This window comes from Scyliorhinus canicula, chromosome 1 (assembly GCF_902713615.1).
Source record: "Scyliorhinus canicula chromosome 1, sScyCan1.1, whole genome shotgun sequence".
In the NCBI taxonomy this organism is placed as follows: Eukaryota; Metazoa; Chordata; class Chondrichthyes; order Carcharhiniformes; family Scyliorhinidae; genus Scyliorhinus; species Scyliorhinus canicula.
Window position 1 is genome coordinate 19247986 of NC_052146.1, and position 25130 is coordinate 19273115.

Sequence of the window (25130 nt, forward strand, 5' to 3'; positions counted from 1 at the left end):
TAGCTCTGAATATCCTTCCAAGCTGAAATTTAGGTCGCATTAAAATGAAAGACTTCAGTGGAGACTTAAAATGGCAGATCTTTGTTTGAGTGCAAAGTATTACCGTTCAAGCAAGCTTTCGCCTTTAATAGTGTAATTTTTTTTTAAATTCGGGAAAACTGTCATTGATTCAACCCAGTTAGATAGCTTTGTTAAAATTATCTTGGCAATTTTGATCCACTCTACAACCACTTGAAAATATTTTGTATTGTAAAGAACTATTACAAAAGGGAACAGCAGCTGCACAACACAAATCTTCCTTTCATCAACTACTGTTCCCATTGATGCATAGGGGTTACTATGAAACCATACATTGCACTCAGTCCCTTACCATTTCCACTCCAAGGCAATGTTGGGATCCCTGCAGTCTGTGCTACAATGGAGGAGGCCACTTTATCTCCTAATGCCCACATAGCCTGGCTTGAAGGACCTACAATAAGAAAAATACACAAAAATGAATGAAGATAAAACTGATGAAAACAGAATTGAATGCCGATTGAATCCACTGATTTTTATGTTCAGTTTATTGTTATGCAACGGAACCCAACACTTCATCCTCATTGCTATTCCTTATTTTTAATTCTGCTGAACGAAGAATAGTTAACCCTCTCTCTGAGAGTCACCAGAACAAAATAATTTTGCTTCTCAGTTTTTGAAATGTCGAACCTCATTATGTCCAGGAAGCTTCTAACAGACCATCTGGAACCGCGCAGACCAACTTCAAGAGAGCTACACGGAAGCCATTTGCATTGGATAAAGAAGCTTGTTAGAGGAGTCGCTGAGTCCATGGCAACAATGGCTTTCCAAACGCCACACCCTCAACCAGTGACACCCCTTTTCAACACATTATGGCTGAGATACCATCAGCTCTTGACATAACCAAATTCCAGACAATATATAAAAATCTTTGTTGAAGTCATTGTGGAAAAGTAAGGTTACATGCCTTAAGACTCTGGCTTGCTGAACTGTCTGAGCTGCATACCCTAATGTACTGTTTAACATCCAACCAGCAGGCCACACAGAGGCAAGGGGGCTAGTTTAGCTCAGCTGGCTGGACAGCTGGTTTGTGATGCAGAGCGAGGCCGAGTTCAATTCCCGTACTGGCTGAGGTTTTTCATGAAGGCTCCGCCTTCTCAACCTTGCCCCTCGCCTGAGGTGTGGTGACCCCCAGTTTAAAATCACCACCAGTCAACTCTCCCCCTCAAAAGGGGTCTATGGTCATCTGGAACTATGACGACTTGACTTTACTTAACCTGGAATCATAATGGATCCAGAAATTCCCGAATAAGTGTACCGTTGGAATGCTGCAGCTATGGCACTGGGTTTCTTTTACAACCCTTGGGCAGGTTATTGGGAATGGATGGGGGTGGAAGAAATAGAATGGGAGGGTGGGTGAGGATGAGTGTGGATAAGTGATAACCTGCAAGTCATGCGGTGTCACACTGGAACAAATGGGGCGCAATTATCCAGCCTCGTTCCGCTCTCGCTCAAGCGAAACGAGGCTGGTGAATAGCAGGAGAGGCCAAAAACGAGACCGCGCCAGGCGCCAAACAGCTTGTGATTCCTGCTCCTGTTGCTGAAATCGGGGTCTCGCAGTAGCGTGTCGAGAAACCAATTATCACCACTAAGTCACATTTCGATACAATTAAAGAGAGCCACCCCATATCCAACGGCCTCTCATCAGTCAGCCGCCTCTCCAGAAAGTGGTCACGCTAGTGCCAATTAGTACTCCTTTTGAAAAACGTGAACTTGCGGAAGGGCTTCAGCGGGGAGAAGAGGCGATAAGTAGCCATCCTTGCTCACAGGCAAAGAGCCCGGCGAGGCGGGGGGCACTTGGCTTGCCATCCCAGTGCTTGGCGGAGGTGGGGGACTCTTGGCTGGGAGTGGGTGACCCTGCACAGGGGTGGGCTGCCATGGTAGGATGGGGGGCAGGCGAAGTGCTGAGGGGGCAACCACGCGCGGCACCACCAACCAAACCCTGGATCATGTGTACCTGTGACTGGGGCAACCCTTGTCCCTGCTTGTCTACCCCAACGATTGCCAAGGCCTCTGGCCATGTGGCTGAAGACTGGTGCTAAAAGGGAATTGGCAATCGTGGTTAATGGATCCACATGGATGGACGGGTCATGTAGCATGTGGGAGTCATTGCCGAGCATCCTAATAACACCTTGATGCATGGACACTTTGCCTGAATACTGTGGGAGGCAACACCACACATGCAGCAGCCAACATCTGAACACCCAGGGGATGGGACACAGTTCGGGGACATGCCCTCGGCCATAGGGTGAGTGAGAGTGAACCAAGGGTTCGGAGGTTGGCCCACATTGCGGAAGAAAATGACAGAGGCATCATTCTGGTTGTGCAAAATGATGTTTATTGTGTTTGACAATTCCACACCCTCACGATGGTGCCGCTCCCCCTCCCCCCCCCCCCCTCCCCCCCGTGCCCTCAGTGATCCTCAAATGTGCTTTGCTCTCCCAGCTCTATCACTACATTTAGGTGTGTCCCCAGGATGTACTTTAGAGATGGAGGCAGCCAGCTACTTACCACGCCCCGTGGCCTTCGATGCCCCTGGTGTGCATCCTCTGGAGCTCTGAGGCCGGAGGGTCTCGGCTCACTTGTCAGCAGCACGTGCACAGCCGTGCCGCCCTGCCCCGTGTGCTGACTGTGAGACGCAGCCTCATCAGAGGGATGGAACTTGCCTCCATGGGACGGGTCCGGGTTGGCACCCAGCGCCCCCTCCTACCGCTTGGTGCCCATAGATTTACTGGCCTTGTCGCGTCCAGTGTCAAGTGTGACGAGGCCGTTAGATTGCACCCAGGACTTTAGGCTCAACAAGCCAATGTCAATGTTTACACGCCAGACCTTACTTCATCTTATTCCTTTACAGCAAAATCCCTGTTTTCACCATTTCAGGAAATGCTTACATAATGGTTACTGAGGGAACCTTGAAGGATTCTTCCCGGCATGGAGTCAGTCGACTTTTCTCAATTCCTTATTGGAAAAAAAATCTTACCTAGAAATGCAATATTGAATTTCTGAAGGAGCTCTGGAAGTTTGGGATTCTCAGATGCATGCCCCCAGCCAGCCCACACTGCCTAAAAGAAAACAAGAATCCCGATTTCAAACATATGCTGAGGTATAGAGTTTAAATGATGATTTTTTTATGGCGATAAATTTGAGATAGAACAAACAGTGCAGAAGGAGGCCATTCGGCCCATCAAGTCTGCACTGACCCACTTAAGTTCACACTTCCACCCTATCCCCCTAACCCAATTACCCCAGCTACCCTTCCTACCCCTCCTAACATTTTGCACACTAAGGGCAATTTAGCATGGCCAATCCACGTAACCTGCATGTCTTTGGATTGTGGGAGGAAACCGGAGCACCCGGAGGAATCCCACGCAGATACGGGGAGAACGTGCAGACTCTGCACAGACAGTGACCCAGCGGGGAATCGAACCTGGGACCCTGGAGCTGTGAAGCAATTGTGCTATCCACAATGCTACCGTGCGGCCCATCTTTAAATGTAAGTGAGGAATTCCAATGAAAATCTCATCTGATTATGTTCTTGAGGATTCAGGCGTTACATTATTGACTATAACAGTAGCACCAGGAATTTCCTTTATTTGCTACTTTCCTGATCCCCATATATCACTTTGCTATTTCTGGTTAGTCACAGTCCAAAGACATGCAGGTTAGGTGGGTTGGCCATGATAAATTGCCCTTAGTGTCCAAAATTGCCCTTAGTGTTGGGTGGGGTTACTGGAGACTCGATGGGCCAAATGGCCTCCTTCTACACTGTAAATTCTATGAAATTCTATAATTCTATATATTTTATTCTGGAGGCGATTATTCCTTTTCGGATAGTAAAGCACTGGAGTTACCAGTAAAATCCAAGCCTTATCTAGCAATCCATCTATCTTTTTAGTCTGGCTTCAGCAATAGCTAGCCAAACTTTGAGGACAGGAAAGGTAGCAGATCCTAATGGCAACAGGCATTCTTTTGCTCAATGGATGGCAACTGTGATGAAGCTAACAGATCTCATGCTCTCAGTTGAATAACATGTCTCAAAATAGTCGAGCACACAGAGAACTAGGATGGCCTAACATGGAAGTCACTTTCAATGGTGCAAATAATATTTTATTATAATAGGTAATTTTTGTTTTATGTTTACATTCTTTATTAGTTTAATACCTCAGAAAAAGGAAACACTTTTGTTAATGATGCATTGAAACATTAAGTGGGAAGAAGCAAAGGCTTATAAAGGACTGGGAATGTGTGCTTAGTTGGAAACTTGCAAAAATCCGTAGTTTTGGCTGGGAAAGTGGTAATATGAGAAAAGAAAGATAAGACGTTCCAAAATATAACTGTTAAAAATAAAAATATCAGAAAATCATTATCCCAAAACTTCTAAGTCTGGTTTTGTGGTCATTCTCCATTCCATTCTAAATTTTTGCAACAATACAACGAAGGGGCGGTACGGTGGCACAGTGGTTAGCATTGCTGTCTCACAGCGCCAAGGACCCGGGTTCAATTCTGGCCTTGGGTGACTATATGTGTGGAGTTTACACTTTCTCCCCGTGTCTGCATGGGTTTCCTCCGGGTGCTCCGGTTTCCTCCCACAGTCCAAAGATGTGCTGGTTAGGGGTCTAGGTAGGGTGCTCTTTCAGAGGGTCGATGCAGACTCGATGGGCCGAATGTCCACAGTAGGAATTCTATGAATTATACTGCAATATACCTGCACTGGGATTCTTTTTGCAATGTCCACAATCAACTCCACATTGGCGTAATTATTGTTGTTGGGTCCTCCAGATACTGGTACATACTGATCGGCCATTTTGATGTATTCTAAAAGAAACAACATTCCACAACAATGAGGCCCTGTCATTTGTAGAACTTAAAATCATAACAGTTTTGCAATTGCATTTAATTAAACAAAAGCAAAATGCAATTTTTGCGCACACAATTCTTAAAGTATACCTGCATTTGCCTTCAGATCCTCCGGAGTAACCATGACTACAAACCGAACTGCTCTTTCATTCCGAAACATTTCATAGGACCATCTGCGGATTGACCGCATACATTTAACAGCTGCAATGCCATTGTTGGCAATCAGGACCTGGTAATGGATAATAGCACAAGTCAAGAGGGCAAAAATTGTGCACAATCTCTTACATTCTTCAAAATGTGCAGGACATTGGGAAATTATTAAGCTCTGAGCTCAGATTGTATTGATCTTTTCTGAACATATTGGAGAGCCATTTTTATTTTATCCAATGACTTGACAGGTATCTAGTGCTACACTGAACCATATGGACCAGGAAAGACTGTGGGCGCGATTCTCCCAAAGGGGACCAAAGTCCCCTAGCGAGTGCGTATAGCCGCGTGATTCCCAGCGCTCGCAGTGCTGAGAAACACATGGCTCAACGCGACTCTCGTTGTATAAGGGGCCTGAACGGGAATGTGTGGCCGAGGCCAGGTGGCACTGCAAAGGTGCCACGTCCGTCTGGTGGGGGGGGGGGGGGTGCAGTGCTGAACGGCACTTGCCTGAAGTCTCTGAGGCGAGGGGGATGAATCCCAAAGCCTCAGGTACCTTAGGAATACGTACATTAGAGTGAAGCTGACTGCCTTGTTCTAATATGCAGATTTGCCAAAAAGTGATCCCGCCCACAATGGGTGGGATTCACATTGCAATGTCTCAAGAGATCATGTTGGACCTCGCTAGGTGTGGCGAGCCAGGTAGATCCTGGGAGCTGGGTTTCCTGGCTTTCAGCGGCCACGCTAAGCTACAGCTCAACTTAGTTGAGGATTTATAATGATTGCGGGGACCAATGCTTTTAGGCTCTGAAGAAAGGCTGGGGAAATTGAGCAATTTTGTTTGGCAAATAAAAGGAATTTTCAAAAGGAATCCAATTGCAGTTTTCAAAATCATAACCTGAATTGACAAAACTGATATACCAAATTCATCAAAGAAGTTGTTCATTCTGGCAAAGGCTGAAATATTAGGGGATGTGAATTAAAAATTAGGAAGTTATGAAAAAGAAAGGATTTGGGATGGAATATTTTCACCCAGGTACGGTAATTGAAAAGTTACCAAGGGAGGCTATTAGTTAGGAGAGTACAAATGGGTTCAAGGCAACTCTTATGTTTCTGGTGAAAAAAGAAATTGAAAGATCTGATGAAGGGCAGAGCTAATTTATCAAAGTGGGGCAAGTTTTGGGGCATAACTTGTTTCCATTTCCAAGAATTCTTATTCTTTCATTTTCTCTTGTTTCTCATTCTTACATTTTCATATTCTCTTTTGCAAACCAGGAGCTGGTTTAGCTCACTCAGCTAAATCACTGGCTTTGAAAGCAGACCAAGCAGGCCAGCAGCATGGTTCGATTCCCGTACCAGCCTCCCCGGACAGGCGCTGGAATGTGGCGACTAGGGGCTTTTCACAGTAACTTCATTGAAGCCTACTCGTGACAATAAGCAATTTTCATTTCATGTATTTATGTGGCTGTGCATCCAATAAAAGTTTTCTCCCTGAACTCTCTTCCCCTTCCTTGGATAATTGGGAGGAAAATCTTCCGGCTTTGCGTGGCTTCTTATGTAACCCACTTTTAAACACATGTTACATAAGACCAAATAATTCTGTTCCACAAACCACACATCGGGTGCCAGTGTAGTGCATACCTTTTCAATAACCCGATTACCACCAAACCGAATGACAAACTCTGCAGGGGAAGCGACTGTGAAGTCCCGGTGCAAATCCAGCCTTTGCTCCTCCCTACCCTTCTTCGCGTGTGAACCCGACATGTTAGGTCTGGAACAAAAAACAAACATACAAGATGTCACCGTGGAAAGACTCCTCTCTTTTTTTTCTTTCCTCCCTCAGCAGAACTTATGGATTGTGTCGTGTTATGGAAAGGCTTATAAAGGACTGGGAATGATAGAATTGCTACAGTGCAGAAGGAGACTATTCGGCCCATCAAGTTTGCAATGACCCACCGAAAGAGCATCCTCACTAGGTCCAATCCCCCACCCTATTCCCGTAACCATAGGACACGAAGGGGCAATTTAGCATGGTGAATCCACCTAACCTACACGTCTTTTGGACTGTGGGAGGAAACCAAAGCATCCCGAGGAAACCCATACGGACACGGGGAGGATGTGCAAACTCCATACAGTCACCAGAGGTCGGAATTGAACTGTGCCACCATGCCGCCCATGGAATGGTATGTCGTCTCATTGAGGAGATTTTGAGACATGTATGTTTGAACATGAACCAGTTAATGGTAATCATTAACTATTTTCAGTTACTGCCATGCATGGTGGTGCTTCCATGCAGTTTGGTTCCTTCTAGACTGGTCTCTCAGTCTATTACCATGTGACTCTATACGTCATACCGTGGGTAGTGTTAATCTCCGGTTATTACATTAAGGTGCTGAGCACCTTACATTAGAATAGCATGCAGACACACACAACATCATACAACAGATTGCATTGGAAAATTCTCATTAAACAAGTGTTGGTTGCCTTACATTAAGACAGCAGCCTCCTCTATGCCATATGAGGAGAGATTGATTAGGTTGGGATTATTCTTGCTGGAGTTCAGAAGAATGAGGGGGAATTTCATAGAGATTTATAAAATTTTAACTGGACTAAACAGGGTAGATGTAGGGAGGATGTTACCAATGATGGTGTGTCCAGAACCAGGGGTCACAGTCTGAGGAGTCAGGGTAAACCATTTTGGACAGATATAAGGAGACATTTTGTCACCCAAAGAGTGGTGAACCTGTGGAATTCATTACCACAGGAAGTAGTTGATGCTAAAACATTGAATATATTCAAGAGGCGGCTGGATATAGCACTTGGGGAGAATGGGATGTCATGTGAAAGTACCTTTAAGAAATGGGTGTTTATTACTGCAGTGATGTCAGAGAGTGGGTGGAGCTGGGCTGTCTGTCAGCTTTTTACTTTCGCTTTAGGCTTTTTGCTGCAGGGTGGGTTTGGTTTAATTTTTAGTTTTGGAGAAGCTGCAATCACAGCAGGATGTGTGAATATATGCAAGCTTATGAATGTCCACTTGCTGATTTCAACGTAGTAACTGTTCTCAGTAGTGAAGTTAAACCTGATGTCTTTCTGTGCAAAGGGTTCATTTTGTCTTATGGATGTTAAAAGGAAAGTTTAAGGATTACTTAGAGTGTTATTCTTTGGGGGGGGGGGGTGTATCTGAATTGATGGTTGCTAAGATGTTCACGGTATGTTTTGAAAAGGTTAACTTCAGTTTATAGAATAAAAATTGTTTTGCTTTAAAAAATACTTTTCCATTTCTGCTGTACAGTCGGCCGTGTGCTCCGCATATCACAATCTATTAAAATTTATGGGTCAGGTGAACTTCATGATGCACTTTGGGGATCTCTAAACCCTGGCCCATAACAGGGATCAAAGGCAATGGGGAGAAAGCAGGATTAGGCGATTGAGTTGGATGATCAGCCATGAACGTGATGAATGGCGGAGCAGGTTCGAAGGGTTGTTTCTCAGCCAGCGAGGGGGGCAAGTCAAAGAGATTAGAGTGGACTATTGTGGGCTGTGGGAAGATTTGGAAAGGGCCAGAATGAGGGGAGGAAGAGATGTTTCAAACAAATTGCTTAACAGAGGGCTCAAGATCAACTCTTGTGCTTTACAGGTTTTATCTTCTTATAATTCTGTAGCTGCATAAGAGACTACCTTAAATCAATGTTTACATGAATACTTCAGCAGCTAGTATTACATTCCATCTAATGCAATCAATAGTGTTAAGGGCCAGGGCTTAGAAACTCCAAAGTGTATTATGATGCTCCCCTAACCTATAACATTTACGTTAAATTTGGCTAAGGTGAGCACGAGAGCCTTCACTTCAGGTGTGATTCATCAGACTTCCGAGGCGCTTTTATCAAAACAAACTTTATTATAAGAATGTAGTTAACATATAAAAACCTGATCAAGACTTTGTTCTCAATTACAAACATGAAAAAACACACATCTACAGTAATCAATGTGTATAATTCTTAATGAATCCCCCTGTTCCAATTCAATACAAAATCCAATAAAAACAAAACTCCTTTCAAGGACATGGCCCAGCACACTGTAACCTCACTTGAATGGGGCTGGTCCATTCCCTGAGATTCTCATCCAGCCTCCAACCAGAAGATTCAAATTCCTTCCAGAAAGCAACTCTATCTTTAAAGTTACCATGGCAGTTTGCCATACCCAATGTGCTTTTGGTTCACTGGAACAGCTTAAAAATAAGACGGAAACACTGTTTTTTTCTTCTGCAGTCCAAAGCAACAAACCAAAACTGAAACCCAAAACAATGAACCCCCCTCTCGCCTGACAGCCACAGTCCAGCTCCACTCACAAATGACATCACTGAAGCCGTGCTACAAGCTATGTGGTAAGACAAAACCTTTCTTAAAAGGGCACTCACATAACAATAGTTGCAAGTCAGCTTTTCTATTCCCCTTTCATTCTGATTAGTCTGTGTGACAGGAAAATAATTGGGGTTGGCTGGAATGGAATTCTGAGCTTGAATTAGCACACCATGGGTCGACAGCAAAAGGTTACGCATGGTAGTGTATGGATGACTTCAGCCAGTCGCAAAGTCAGCTGTTTTGGCTTCCCCCCCACACAAACAACACAAACAGGGGGTAGGAATGCTGATGGGCATGATTCAGTGACCCTGTTCCACCTGCGCAGATCCAGACTCAACAGATGAATCGTGTGCAAGCCCCAAATCGGCTTTAGCGATGGGTGCCGGGTCGATTGCAAGTAACCTGACTCACTCCGCCTGGCATGATAATGAACCTTTAAAATGCCGGATTTACCCGCTCCCTGGTACCCAATGGCTATGTCTGGGAGATAAAGCCAGAGCACCATTTAGTACTGGTCCACACAAATGCACCTGGGCCCCCCTTGGGTGGTCAGGGACAGGGCAGGGTGGCATCCTAGGTCCAGGGTGGAAGCACCACCCTGGCAGTGCCAGGCTGCCAGGGCACAGTCAGGCCCATGGAGAGCCTTGCCACTTTGGGATGGGGGCCATTAGGGAGGTTCCCGAGGTCTCCATAAAGTCGGGAGTGTGAGGGGGACAAGGGAGAAAGACCGGGGCTGCCGAACAAAATGGAGCCCTGATTTGCGAGCAGCCTTTCCTGCTGTCAAGCTTAATCACAAGTGCAGCCTCGGTGCAGAGAAACTCTTCGTTGCGAAAAACACACAGAGTCGGGGGATAGAAGGGGATGTTTCTTGGCACTGCTGAGGAACACCCCGCTAAACGCGCCCGACAGCAGACTTCAACTTCTGTCTGCTGGATCGAGCACAATGGGCAGGATTCTCCTGTACCCGGCGGAGCGGGGGTCCTGGTGGGACGGAGTGGCGTGAACCATTCCGGCGCCGGCCCCCCCCCAAAGGTGCAGAATCCTCCGCACCTTCAGGGGCTAAGCCGGCGCCGGAGTGGTTTGCGTCCACCGAGTGGCGTGGAAGGCCTTTGGCGCCACGCCAGCCGGGGCTGAAGGGACTCCGTCGGCCAGTGAGAGTCCGCTCATGCGCGGGAGCGTCAGCAGCTGCTGATGTCATCCCCGCGCATGCGCGGGTGGGTGTTCACCTACGCGTTGGCCATCGCGGAGGCTGACACGGCCAACGTGTAGGAAAAGAGTGCCCCCACGGCACAGGCCCACCCGCGGATCAGTGGGCCCCGATCGCGGGCCAGGCCACCGTGGGGGCACCCCCTGGGGCCAGATCGCACCCCCTAGGACCCCGGAGCCCGCTCACGCCGCCAGGTCCCGCCGGTAAGGGACCCAGTCTGATCCACGGCAGCGGAACCAGCAAAAAACCAGCGGGACTTCGGCTCATTGCGGGCCGGAGAATTCGGGGCCCATTGAATCGCGCCGGTCCCCACCATTCTCCGTGGTGGGCGGCGCGACTCACGCCTCGCCGACTTTTGGAGGTCCGGAGAATTCGGAGGACGGCGGGGGCGGGATTCACGCCGACCCCCCGGCGATTCTCCAACCCGGCGGGGGATCGGAGAATCCCGCTCAATGTCTTTTCTGTGTTGTGAGAAAGAAACTTGAGAAATAAGAGAACATTTGTCATTTTACAAATAACGCACAGCTCAAAACTTGTGTTCCATTACAATGAGTCCTAAAAGCAATACCACTTGGCATTTATAAAGCACCATTAATGTAGAAAAATATTACCAAGGCACTTCACGTGGTGCAGATCGTGAAAGAGGAGAAGGGAGAGAACACCAGAGCACGGGGCTCATTGACTGAAGGCAAAGGTGACAACAGTGAGATAAGGGAGCGGGGATGTTCAAAAGACCAGAGTCAAAGAAACAGCATTTTGGGAAATTACAGGGCTGGAGGAGATAGGGAAAGATATAAATGAATGTAAACATAGCAATAACTGGACAACTAGTTTGTGATGCAGAGCGAGGCATAATCTTTCTTAGTGTCACAAGCAGGCTTACATTAACACTGCAGTGAGGTTACTGTGCAAATCCCCTAGTCGCCACATTCCAGCGCCTGTTTGGGTACAGAGGGAGAATTCAGAATGTGCCCAATTCACCTAACAAGCACATCGTTCAGTACTTGTGGGAGGAAACTGGAGCACCGGAAACCGGCAGACATGCGGAGAATGTGCAGACTCCTCATAGACAGTGACCCAAGCCAGGAAGCGATCCCACATCACTGGTGCTGTGAAGAAACAGTGCTTTTTTTAAAATAAATTTAGATTACCCAATTTTTTTTTCCAATTAAGGGGCAATTTAGTGTGGCCAATCTACCTACACTGCACATTTTTGGGTTGTGGGGGTGAAATGTGCAAACTCCACATGGACAGTGACCCAGAGCCGGGATCGAACCTGGGACCTCAGCGCCATGAAGCAGCTGTGCTAACCACTAGGCCACCGTGCTGCCCTAAGAAACAGTGCTAACCACTGTGCTATCATGCCACCCTGTAATGGAGCCTACGAGGGAGCAAGATAGCCTATATCTGGTCCTGTGTAATGAGAAAGGAATAATTAATGATAATAATTAATTAGAGATCCTCACAGAAGGAGTGATCACAGTATGGTCGGATTTAAAATACAGATGGAGGGTGAGAAAGTAAAATCCAATACCGTTGTCTTGTGCTTAAACAAAGGTGACTACAATGGGATGAGGGAGGAATTGGCAAAGGTAGACTGGGATCAAAGACTTTATGGTGGGAGAATTGAGGAATTTTTGAGTGATCTTTCAGTGCTCAGCAAAAGTATATACCAGTGAAGAGGAAGGACTGTAGGAAAAGGGCTAATCAGCCATGGATATCAAAGAAAATAAAGGAGGGTGTCAAATTGAAAGAAAATGCATACAAATACATACAAAGTGGCAAAGATTAATGGGAAACTAGATGATTGGGAAATCTTTAAAGGTCATCAGAAAGCCACGAAAAAAGGTATAAAGAAAAGTAAGATAGATTATGAGAGCAAACAAGCTCGGAATATAAAAACAGATAGCAGAGGTTTCTACAAATATGTAAAACGAAAGAAATGAAAAATGAAAATCGCTTATTGTCACGAGTAGGCTTCAATGAAGTTACTGTGAAAAGCCCCTAGTCGCCACATTCCGGCGCCTGTCCGGGGAGGGTGGTATGGGAATCGAACCGTGCTGCTGGCCTGCTTGGTCTGCTTTAAAAGCCAGCGATTTAACTCAGTGAGCTAAACCAGCCCCTCTAAAGTCTAAAGTAAACATTGGTCCTTTAGAGGGTGAGAAGGGAGATTTAATAATGGGAAATGAGGAAATGACTGAAGTGCTGAACAAGTATTTTGTGTCAGTCTTCACAGGGAAGACACAAATAACATGCCAATAATTGTTGGCAAGGAGGCTATGGTAGGTGACGATCTAAAAACGATCATTATCAAAAGGAGGTAGTGTTGAGCAAGCTAATCGGGCTAAAGGTAGACAAGTCTCCTGGCCCTGATAGAATGCATCCCAGGGTACAAAAAGAGATGGTGGGAGAAATAGCAAATGTGCTTGTGGTAATTTACCAAAATTCGTTGGACTCTGGCCGATTGGAAAACTGCAAATGTAACACCACTGATTAAAAACTGTAGGCCGGTTAGCTCAACTTCTGTAGTGGGGAAAATGCTTGAATCTATCATCAAGGAACAAATAGCGAGACAACTGGATGGAAATGATCCCATTGGGCAGACGCAGCATGAGTTCATGAAAGGCAGGTCATGTTTAACTGATCTACAGGAATTCTTTGAGGACATTAGGAGTCCGGTGGACAAGGGGGAACCGGTAGATTTGGTGTATCTGGATTTCCAGAAGCTTTTGACAAGGTGCCACACAAAGGCTTACGCATAAGATAAGGGTGCATGGCATTAGGGGTAGTGTATTAGCATGGGTAGAGGATTGGTTAACTAACAGAAAGCAAAGAGTGGGGACAAATGGGTGTTTTTCTGGTTGGTGATCAGTGGCTAGTGGTGTGCCTCAGGGATCAGTTTTGGGACCACTGGTTTAGCACAGTGGGCTAAATAGCTGGCTTGCAATGCCGAACAATGCCAGCAGCGCGGGTTCAATTCCCGTAGCGGCCTCCCCGAACAGGTGCCAGAATGTGGCGACTAGGGGCTTTTCACAGTAATGTCATTGAAGCCTACTTGTGACAATAAGCGATTATTATTATTATTTGGAGTTGGGGACCAAGTGTAATATGTCAAAGTTCACAGATGACAAGAAGTTAGTTTACAGGTGCAGCAGGTAAATTAAAAGGCAAATGGAATTTTGTCCTTCATTGTTAGAGGGATGGAGTTTAAAAACAGGAACATTATGCTGCAGCTGTATAGGGTGCTGGTGAGGCCACACCTGGAGTACTGTGTACAGTTTTAGTCTCCTTACTTGAGAAAGGATGTACTGGCACTAGAGTGGGTACAGAGGAGATTCACTAGGTTGATTCCGGAGTTGAGAGGGTTGGCTTATGAGAAGAGACTGAGTACATAAGAACATAAGAACATAAGAACTAGGAGCAGGAGTAGGCCATCTGGCCCCTCGAGCCTGCTCCGCCATTCAATGAGATCATGGCTGATCTTTTGTGGACTCAGCTCCACTTTCCGGCCCGAACACCATAACCCTTAATCCCTTTATTCTTCAAAAAACTATCTATCTTTACCTTAAAAACATGTAATGAAGGAGCCTCAACTGCTTCACTGGGCAAGGAATTCCATAGATTCACAACCCTTTGGGTGAAGAAGTTCCTCCTAAACTCAGTTCTAAATCTACTTCCCCTTATTTTGAGGCTATGCCCCCTAGTTCTGCTGTCACCCGCCAGTGGAAACAACCTGCCCGCATCTATCCTATCTATTCCCTTCATAATTTTAAATGTTTCTATAAGATCCCCCCTCATCCTTCTAAATTCCAACGAGTACAGTCCCAGTCTACTCAACCTCTCCTCATAATCCAACCCCTTCAGCTCTGGGATTAACCTAGTGAATCTCCTCTGCACACCCTCCAGCGCCAGTACGTCCTTTCTCAAGTAAGGAGACCAAAACTGAACACAATACTCCAGGTGTGGCCGCACTAACACCTTATACAATTGCAACATAACCTCCCTAGTCTTAAACTCCATCCCTCTAGCAATGAAGGACAAAATTCCATTTGCCTTAATCACCTGTTGCACTTGTAAACCAACCTTCTGTGACTCATGCACTAGCACACCCAAGTCTCTCTGAACAGCGGCATGCTTTAATATTTTATCGTTTAAATAATAATCCCGTTTGCTGTTATTCCTACCAAAATGGATAACCTCACATTTGTCAACATTGTATTCCATCTGCCAGACCCGAGCCCATTCACTTAACCTATCCAAATCCCTCTGCAGACTTCCAGTATCCTCTGCACTTTTCGCTTTACCACTCATCTTAGTGTCATCTGCAAACTTGGACACATTGCCCTTGGTCCCCAACTCCAAATCATCAATGCAAATTGTGAACAATTGTGGGCCCAACACGGATCCCTGAGGGACACCAGTAGCTACTGATTGCCAACCAGAGAAACACCCATTTATCCCAACTCTTTGCTTTCTATTAATTAACCAATCCTCTATCCATGCTACTACTTTACCCTTAATGCCATGCATCTTTATCTTATGCAGCAACCTTTTGTGTGGCACCTTGTCAAAGGCTTTCTGGAAATCCAGATATACCACATCCATCGGCTCCCCGTTATCTACTGCACTGGTAATGTCCTCAAAAAATTCCACTAAATTAGTTAGGCACGACCTGCCTTTTACGAACCCATGCTGCGCGTGCCCAATGGGACAATTTCTATCCAGATGCCTCGCAATTTCTTCCTTGATGATAGATTCCAGCATCTTTCCTATTACCGAAGTTAAACTCACTGGCCTATAATTTCCTGCTTTCTGCCTACCTCCTTTTTTAAACAGTGGCGTCACGTTTGCTAATTTCCAATCCACCGGGACCACCCCAGAGTCTAGTGAATTTCGGTAAATTATCACTAGTACATCTGCAATTTCCCTAGCCATCTCTTTTAGCACTCTGGGATGCATTCCATCAGGGCCAGGAGACTTGTCTACCTTTAGCCCCATTAGCTTGCCCATCACTCCCTCCTTAGTGATAACAATCGTCTCAAGGTCCTCACCTGTCATAGCCTCATTTCTATCAGTCACTGGCATGTTATTTGTGTCTTCCACTGTGAAGACCGACCCAAAAAACCTGTTCAGTTCCTCAGCCATTTCCTCATTTCCCATTATTAAAACTCCCTTCTCATCCTCTAAAGGACCAATATTTACCTTAGCCACTCTTTTTTGTCTTATATATTTGTAAAACCTTTTACTGTCTGTTTTTATATTCTGAGCAAGTTTACTCTCATACTCTATCTTACTCTTCTTTATAGCTTTTTTAGTAGCTTTCTGTTGCCCCCTAAAGATTTCCCAGTCCTCTAATCTCCCAGCAATCTTTGCCACTTTATATGCTTTTTCCTTCAATTTGATACTCTCCCTTATTTCCTTAGATATCCACGGTCGATTTTCCCTCTTTCTTCCGTCCTTCCTTTTTGTTGGTATAAACCTTTGCTGAGCACTGTGAAAAATCGCTTGGAAGGTTCTCCACTGTTCCTCAACTGTTCCACCATAAAGTCTTAGCTCCCAGTCTACCTTAGCTAGTTCTTCTCTCATCCCCTTGTAATCTCCTTTGTTTAAACACAAAACACTAGTATTTGATTTTACTTTCTCACCCTCCATCTGTATTTTAAATTCCACCATATTGTGATCGCTCCTTCCGAGAGGATCCCTAACTATGAGATCATGAATCAATCCTGTCTCATTACACAGGACAAGATCTAGGACCGCTTGTTCCCTCGTAGGTTCCATTACATACTGTTCTAGGAAACTATCGCGGATACATTCTATAAACTCCTCCTCACGGTTGCCTTGACCGACCTGGTTAAACCAATCGACATGTAGATTAAAATCCCCCATGATAACTGCTGTACCATTTCTACATGCATCAGTTATTTCTTTGTTTATTGCCTGCCCCACCATCTCGTTACTATTTGGTGGCCGATAGACTACTCCTATCAGTGACTTTTTCGCCTTACTATTCCTGATTTCCACCCAAATGGATTCAACCTTATCCTCCATAGCACCGATGTCATCCCTTACTATTGCCCGGATGTCATCCTTAAATAACAGAGCAACACCACCTCCCTTACCATCCACTCTGTCCTTCCGAATAGTTTGATACCCTCGGATATTTAACTCCCAGTCTTGACCATCCTTTAACCATGTTTCAGTAATGGCCACTAAATCATAGTCCTTCACGATGATTTGTGCCACCAACTCATTTACTTTATTCCGAATACTACGAGCATTCAGGTAAAGTACACTTATGTTGGTTTTTTTACCTCTGTTTTGAATCTTAACATCTCCAGTTTTATTCCTTTTGTTATTACTGGGCCTATTCACTGTGCTCCCCTCAGTCACCGTACCTTGTACTGTCGCCCTTATGGATTTCTGACTATGTCTTCTCTGCCTTGCACTTTTCCCCTTACTTCCTTTTGTTTCTGTCCCTGTTTTACTACCTTCCAACTTCCAGCATTGGTTCCCATCCCCCTGCCACATTAGTTTAAACCAGTAGATTGGGACCATACTCATTAGAAATTAGAAGAACGAGGAGGGATTGAATAAAAACATATAAAATTATGAAGGGAATAGTTAAGATAGAAGCAGGGAGATTGTTCCACTGGCGGGTGAAACAAGGACTTGGGGACATAGCCTCAAAATAAGAGGGAGCAGATTTAGGACTGAGTTGAGGAGGAATTCCTTCACTCAATGCGAATCTGTGGAATTCCCTGCCCAGTGAAGCAGTTGAGGCTACCTCGTTAAATGTTTTTTAAGGCACAGATAGATAGATTTTGGAAGAGTAAAGGAATTTAAGGTTTTGTTGATGAGGCGGATAAGTGGAGCTGAGTCCGCAAACAGATCAGCCATGATTTTATTGACATTATTTGGCCAACTCGCAAAATATTGTGTCAGGCAATGTGGAGTCGCGAACTGACAATGCATTCAATGTTAGGATCCAGCTGGACACCAGAACTAAAATCCAGCCTAGGGCGAGAGAGGGAGATACACAAACAGATGAATTAGGAGCAGTACTATACCCCGCGGCCCCTCGAGCCTGCTCCACCATTGACCAAGATCATGGTTGATCTGCTTATCACTTCAACTCCACATTCCTTCCTCCTGACAACCTTTCATGCCTTTAAAAAAAAAGAACCTAAATAGCTCCTACCTTGAGGAAAAAGAAATCCGTGAGCTTCCAGGTGAGGGAGGATCGGATGAAAACTGTCACAGTAGTTGGTTCAAGAATTGGCATGCTATATTCTCTCCCTGCTGGTAAACTTACTGGAATTTGAAACTTGGATTTTTCAAGGAACCTAAAACTATGACACTGTTATGATATTACCTTCCTTTTAAAAGAAATGAACTGCACAGATGTCCCCTTTTCCGGGGAGTATAAAATGACGCCTCCAAAAAATGTATTTCTTTAATAGAGACCAATAATTTTGCGCCAAATAAAGGGAACAAAATCTCTTTACATTGAGCCAACAATCATTAACTGTTCCAAGCACTATATCAATAACAGAAAATCATGTGTTGATTTGGGTTTACTGATTAGCGCAAGGGCACTGCTAGAAACTAAAGGACAGCGAAACTAGAAAGATTACAAAATCAGCAGCAGCACTATAATTCTTTAACGGACACAGAGCCAGAGTCATTTGCACAACGGAGGAGGCCATTTAGCCCATCGGGTTCATGCCAGCTCTTGAACCAGTCAGCTGTTTTGCATCGCTGACATAGCCCGACAGGTTTATTTTCTTCAAATGTCCATCCAACTTCATTTTGAATTCATTGATTGTGTCCGCTCCCACCACCCTCGTCAGCAGAGTGTGACAGGTCATTGCTACTTGCTGCCAAACATGTTCTTCCTCTCAGTACCTCTTGCTTAAAACCTAAATCGGGAAATCACGCTCGACCCGTGGGTCTCACCCCCACAACCCCAAGATGTGCAGGGTAGGTGGATCGGCCACGTTAAATCGGCCTTAAATTGGAAAAAAACAAATTGGGCACTTAAAATTTATAAAAACAAAAAAAAGAAAATCATGCTTGACAAATCTACTGGAATTCTCTCTGCACCTTCTCCAAAGCATTCACATACTTCCTATAATGAGGCGACCAGAACTGGACACAATATTCCAAGTGTGGTCTAACCAGGGTTTTATAAAGCTGCAGCAAAACCTCGTGGCTCTCTCAATCCCCCTGTTAATGAAAGCCAACACACCATACGCCTTCTTAACAACCCTATCAACCTGGGTGGCAACTTTGAGGGATCTACGTATGTGGACCCCAAGATCCCTCTGTTCCTCCACACTTCCAAGAATCCTGCCTTTAACCCTGTATTCAGCATTCAAATTCGACCTTCCAAAATGAATCACTTCACATTGATCCTGGTTGAACTCCATCTGCCACTTCTCAACCCAACTCTGCATCCTGCCAATGTCCTGTTGGAAGCTGCAACAACCCTCAACACCAGCTTCAATTCCCCCAACCTTCGTGTTATCGGCAAACTTAATAACCCACCTTTCCACTTCCTCATCCAAGTCATTTATAAAAACCACAAAGAGCAGAGGTCCCAGAACAGATCCCTGCGGGACACCATTGGTCACCGACCTCCAGGAAGAATACTTTCCATTCACTAAGTTTTCTATGTTTCTAGGTAGGTTAATTTCTGTCAAATGTCCATCCAAGTTCATTTTGGAAACATTGTGTCCGCTTCCACCACCCTTGTCAGCAGAGTGTACCCGATCATTCCTAATTGCTGCCTAAAAAGAGCTTTTCCTCACAGTACCACTTGCCTAAAACCTTGCATCCCTTTCACAGCCGGATGGTTTTAGGTACCTACAGGTTCGCAACTTCGCAAAACAAAGGTCTTTCTGACATTCCCTATGGTGTCTCCTTCCTCGTTATTGGAGACAGTTTTGTTGCTGGCAGGATCAGAGGAGGGGAGCACATCGAGGATTTATGGTAGGATTATGGCGGAAGAGGCAATGTCTGTGGAGGGGAAGAAGGTTAAGTGGGAGGAGGCGTTGGTTTGAAGATGGAGGATGGAGGTGTGATGTGAGGCTCTGCATAGAGTGAATGCAACATCATCATGTGCGAGGTTAGGGTTGATCCAGTTGAAGGGGCCATTTGACCAAATCCAGGATGAGGTTATTTGTGAGGGTGGAGGATAAGTGCGAGCGGTATTGGAGGGGGCCAGCTAAGCATATGCGCGTGTTCTGGTGGTATCCTAAGCTAATAGGGTTCTGGATCTCCTCCTTTAGCACTATGTCGGCAATTCTACAAATTGAACTGAAGTCCTGTTCCTTAGGGGCCATATTTGGGGCATCGGACCTGTCAGAGCTGCAGACTACGGTGGGGACAGATGGCTTGGCCTTCACCGTACTGATTGCTCGAATTTTTATATTTTGAGAAAATCAAGTACACTGTGAGGGGGGTAAGTGAGGGGTTCTACCGGAGATGGCAGAGCCATTTATTCTGTATTTTAAAGAGCTGGTCACCGTTGGTTGTTAGGTCATGGGGGTGGGAGTCGTGTCGCAAGGGGTTGCTTACCGTTTTGTGTTATTGTTTATGTATAAAATTTGAACAATGAATACAAATATTTTTAATAAATAAATAAAACCTTGCATCCATGTCCCCTAATCCTTGCAACGTAACAGGACAGCTTTCCTTTCCCTACCTTATCCAACCCTGTTATTATCTTTTACGCCTCTATTAAATCTCCATTGCTCCAAAGAGAACAATCTTCTCATAAATGTGGCAAGTAGAACAGAATAAAATACCCTAGTTGTGACCTTAACAGACTTTTATGTCGGTTCAGCGTGACTTCTAATTTTGTACTCAATACCTTGGTTTGTGAAGCCCAAGATCCCATATACAGGGAGGTATTGCAATTCAGTCATTAGACAGGAGAAATAGAACAAGCTTATTCAGGGCAAACTGTACTTCCATTTTATTTTGGGAATTGGTAGAAACCTCCTGCCTAAAGCTCTCTTCTCCCTTGTGTGCTGCTGGTGCTCTGATGAGACTTCAATATTCAGAGATTTGGAAGGTTTCCTTACCCTTACGGTCAGGACTAGAACACAGAATAGACAGTAAAGCTGAAGCAAAATCTATCATTCATTTTTAGTTGTTCTTGGGATGTGGGTGATGCTAGCAAGGCTGCATTTATTGTCTATTCCTAACTGACATGGGGTGGTGGTGGACCTTCTCTTTGAACTGTAGTCCTTGCAATGATGGTGGTCCCATAACATATAGAGGGAATTTCAGGGTTTTGGCCTAGTGGCCATGAAGGAACAGCAGCATTTGCTCAAGGCGAGATAGAGTGGAGGGGTAATTGCAGGTAACATTATTTTTGTGAGTTTGTTGCTCTCGGTGGTAAACGGTCAAGAGCACAGGAGGTCTGTCCAGATAAACGTGGTGAGTTGGTACTCTGCACCCTTGGATATTGCATACTGCAGCTATAGTATGCTGGGTAGCAGAGAGGGCGGATATTCAATTCAGTGGCGGGGTGCCGATTAAGCAGCCTACTGCATCCTCGATGGTGTTGAGCTTTCTGAATGTTGCTGCAGCTGCACCTAAGCAAGAAAATTGTGATTATTCCATTATGATCCCGACTCAAAGCTGCTGGAGAATCATTGAAGAGTTAAGTGACATTATGAGAAATATACAGAACTGTAAGGGTTAATGTTATATCCAAATCAACCACTAGAGGGATCTAGATGCAGAACTATATGAAGCATCAATGCTAAGCCTGTTGAGGAGAAGGCCAGAAGAAAGACTGGTAGGAAAGCTAGTGTGAGTGAGAGAAGATCATAGTTATTGTATTAGGGTAGAGATTAGTGGTAGATGAGTGTAGATTGTATATTTATTGTCAATTGTTTATTATATAAAAGTTAGAGGTCGAATTCAATTAAGTAGTGTAAATAAATCTTCAGCTTTGTTCAATACAAAAGCTAGTTGTGGTCTTTTGTGAACATTGTGCCAACCATCCTAGGATCTGAACCACAAAGAACATCACAATGAGAGTAATTTGTCACATAGTACCGAACTCCAGCATCTGCCCACACTTGCAGTCAAAGTTGATGAAGCTGGGTCTTGTTTATTTTCTGGAAAATATTAAGGCTGAATAGGATGCCAATGTTGCTAACAGTTGAACGTGTGACATTGGATCTGCATGGGGCTGATATCAGTGACAAGGGAACACAGTTTGTGGGAGAGGCCAAAGACAGTTGATTTGGTTTTCCTAATAAATTAAAGGGAAAAATTGCAGCTCCTTCAGGCACCATGATATCATAGAAACAGGATGACAACAAAAAGATTAAATAACGTGAACTTTGGTATACAGGGCACAATTTTCCAGATGGCATGAAACTTAGGCAGGTCATAAACAGTAAGAACAATAAGAACAGACTTCAGGCCCCAAATAAAAACAGATAAAACTCAAGTCTGGCAGCACCTGCGCAGATAGAAAAGCAGAATTAATGGTTTGAGTCCAACATGGCTCTTTTTTGGGGACTTTGGAGTCAAATCATTAATTTGGTTTTCCTCTTCACTGATGTTGCCATATCTGCTGGGATTTCTGATGGAGAGAGGGGTGAAGGATGATAGGGGGATGCCACTACTTGTCAGCAGGAGGGGTGGGGTTTGCATTTTGGGGAGGAGGGCACCTCAGTTAGCCACTGACCCCCTTGACCCACCTCAGAGTCGCCCTTGGGCAAATATGCACCAAAGCCCACCTGGAGGATTATTTCCCGCTGTGGGGGTCAGCTACATAATAGGGAGCGAGGGGGCGGGGGTGCGTGGTGAATCGGACTTCCAGCCCGTTAAGCAAATGGGAATCGGTGATTTCCCCTGTCGATGGAGGCCCGCCAGGCATTTAGCCACATCAAAGCAGACATTGCAAGGGTCACGATGCGAGCTATCGACGAGTCCTTCCCCTTCCAAGTCGAGAGCGACGCGTCCGATGTAGCTCTGGCAGCCACCCTCAATCATGCGGGCAGACCCGTGGCCTTCTTCTCCCGTACCCTCTACGCTTCCGAAATCCGCCACTCCTCGGTAGAGAAGGAAGCACAGGCCGTAGTCGAAGCTGTGCGACATTGGAGGCACTATCTGGCCGGCAGGAGGTTCACCTTCCTCACAGACCAATGGTCAGTGGCCTTCATGTTCGACAACGCACAGAGGCGCAAGATAAAGAACGACAACATTTTGCAGTGGAGGATAGAACTGTCCACCTATAACTACATCTTGTATCGTCCTGGGAAGCTAAACGAGCCTCCCGATGCCCTGTCCCGTGGCACCTGTGCCAACGCACAAGTGGACCGCCTCCGAACCCTCCACGCGGAACTCTGCCACCTGGGGATCACCCGCTTTTTCCATTTTATAAAGACCCGCAACCTGCCCTACTCCATCGAGGAGGTCAGGACAGTGACCAGGGAATGCCACATCTGCGCGGAGTGCAAGCCGCACTTCTACCGCCCTGAACAAGCGCATCTTATAAAGGCTTCCCGCCCCTTTGAACGTCTCAGCATGGACTTCAAAGGTCCCATCCCCTCTACCAACCGCAACACGTACTTCCTCAACATGATTGACGAGTACTCCCGCTTCCCCTTCACCATCCCCTGCCCTGACGTGACCACAACCACCATCATTAAAGCCCTACACACCATTTTCTCCCTGTTCGGTTTCCCCGCTTACATTCATAGCGATAGGGGGTCCTCCTTTATGAGTGACGAGCTGCGTCAATTCCTGCTCAGCAGGGGCATCGCCTCCAGCAGGACGACCAGTTACAACCCCCGGGGTAATGGACAGGTCGAGAGGGAGAACGGGACGGTCTGGAAGACCGTCCTACTGGCCCTGCGGTCCAGAAATCTCCCAGTCTCCCACTGGCAAGAGGTCCTCCCAGACGCCCTCCATTCTATCCGGTCATTCCTCTGCACCTCCACTAACCAAACGCCTCACGAATGCCTTCTTGTTTTTCCCAGGAAGTCTTCCTCAGGAACCCCGCTCACGACCTGGCTGGCTACCCCGGGTCCATCCTGCTCCGGAAGCACGTGCGGGTGCACAAGTCAGACCCGTTGGTCGAAAGAGTCCAGGTACTCCACGCAAACCCGCAATACGCGTATGTGGAGTATCCCGACGGCCAACAGGACATGGTCTCCCCTCAGGACCTGGCACCCGCCAGACCCCGGCCACCCCCCCCCCCCCCGGCGCCAGCCCCCGCCCCCTCCCCGGCCCCAACGACACGTGGCACAGCGGACAGGGCGACCCTCCCCCGGCCAGGCCCCCGCTAGCTCCGACTAGGGGTAAGGACGCAAGAACAGGATCATTGCTCCCGGAGTCACGGATGACCACTGCTCCAACGTCGCCGGCACAGCTACGCAGGTCGAACAGGACATCCAAGGCATAATTGTACATAATTGCGGGCCAGTGGGCAGCCATCAATGGAATGGTACGACCTAACATCTCTAGTCATACTACCAGTCTCTCACGTACTCACGGGACACGCACCACCTCCCCCCCCCTCCATGTCCACGTTCCCCGTACCCCCCCACCCCCGGTTCCTTTTTCAACAGGGGGTGAATGTGGTAGTATGACTAGGAGTATTACGGTACCTGGAAGTGTGAGCTGCCATTGGTGTAGAGGACCCGCTGCCCTTTGGCCCAGGTATGTCATGTGCCTCTCAGCCGATTGGCCTAGAGGTAGGTAGCTCCGCCTACGAGGCAAGGTATAAGAACCCGTGTACCCCAGCAGTCTGCCATTCTTCTGTACGTCTGCTGCCGGGCACACTTCTTGTGTATTAAAGCCTATTGTTCGGACTTTATCTACGTTTCATAGAACATAGAACATAGAACACTACAGCGCAGTACGGGCCTTTCGGGCCTCGATGTTGCGCCGACCTGTGAAACCATCTGAAGCCTATCTGACCTGCACTATTCCATTTTCATCCATATGTCTATCCAGTGACCACTTAAATGCCCTTAAAGTTGGCGAGTCTACTACTATTGCAGGCAGGGCGTTCCACACCCCTACTACTCTCTGAGTAAAGAAACTGCCTCTGACATCTGTCCTATATCTATCACCCCTCAATTTAAAGCTATGTCCCCTCGTGTTGGTCATCACCATCCGAGGAAAAAGACTCTCACTGTCCACCCTATCTAACCCTCTGACTATCTTATATGTCTCTATTAAGTCACCTCTCAGCCTTCTCATCTCTAACGAAAACAACCTCAATTCCGTGAGCCTTTCCTCGTAAGACCTTCCCTCCATACCAGGCAACATCCTAGCAAATCTCCTCTGAACCCTTTCCAAAGCTTCCACATCCTTCCTTTATTGTGGTGACCAGAACTGCACGCAGTACTCCAGGTGTGGCCGCACCAGAGTTATGTACAGCTGCAGCATGACCTTGTGGTTCCGAAACTCAATCCCCCTGCTTATAAAGGCTAGCACACCAT

General features: G+C 46.2%; 1 protein-coding gene across 1 annotated transcript in view; it reads right to left on the reverse strand.

Annotated features, from left to right (window-relative positions):
* acacb (acetyl-CoA carboxylase beta) overlaps positions 1-25130 on the reverse strand; it is a 188630-nt gene that overhangs the window by 157214 nt on the left and 6286 nt on the right. Inside the window, 5 exon segments of the mRNA XM_038815904.1 lie at positions 371-469; positions 3056-3137; positions 4781-4890; positions 5023-5161; positions 6721-6850. Of these exon segments, the coding sequence (XP_038671832.1) occupies positions 371-469; positions 3056-3137; positions 4781-4890; positions 5023-5161; positions 6721-6850 (560 nt within the window).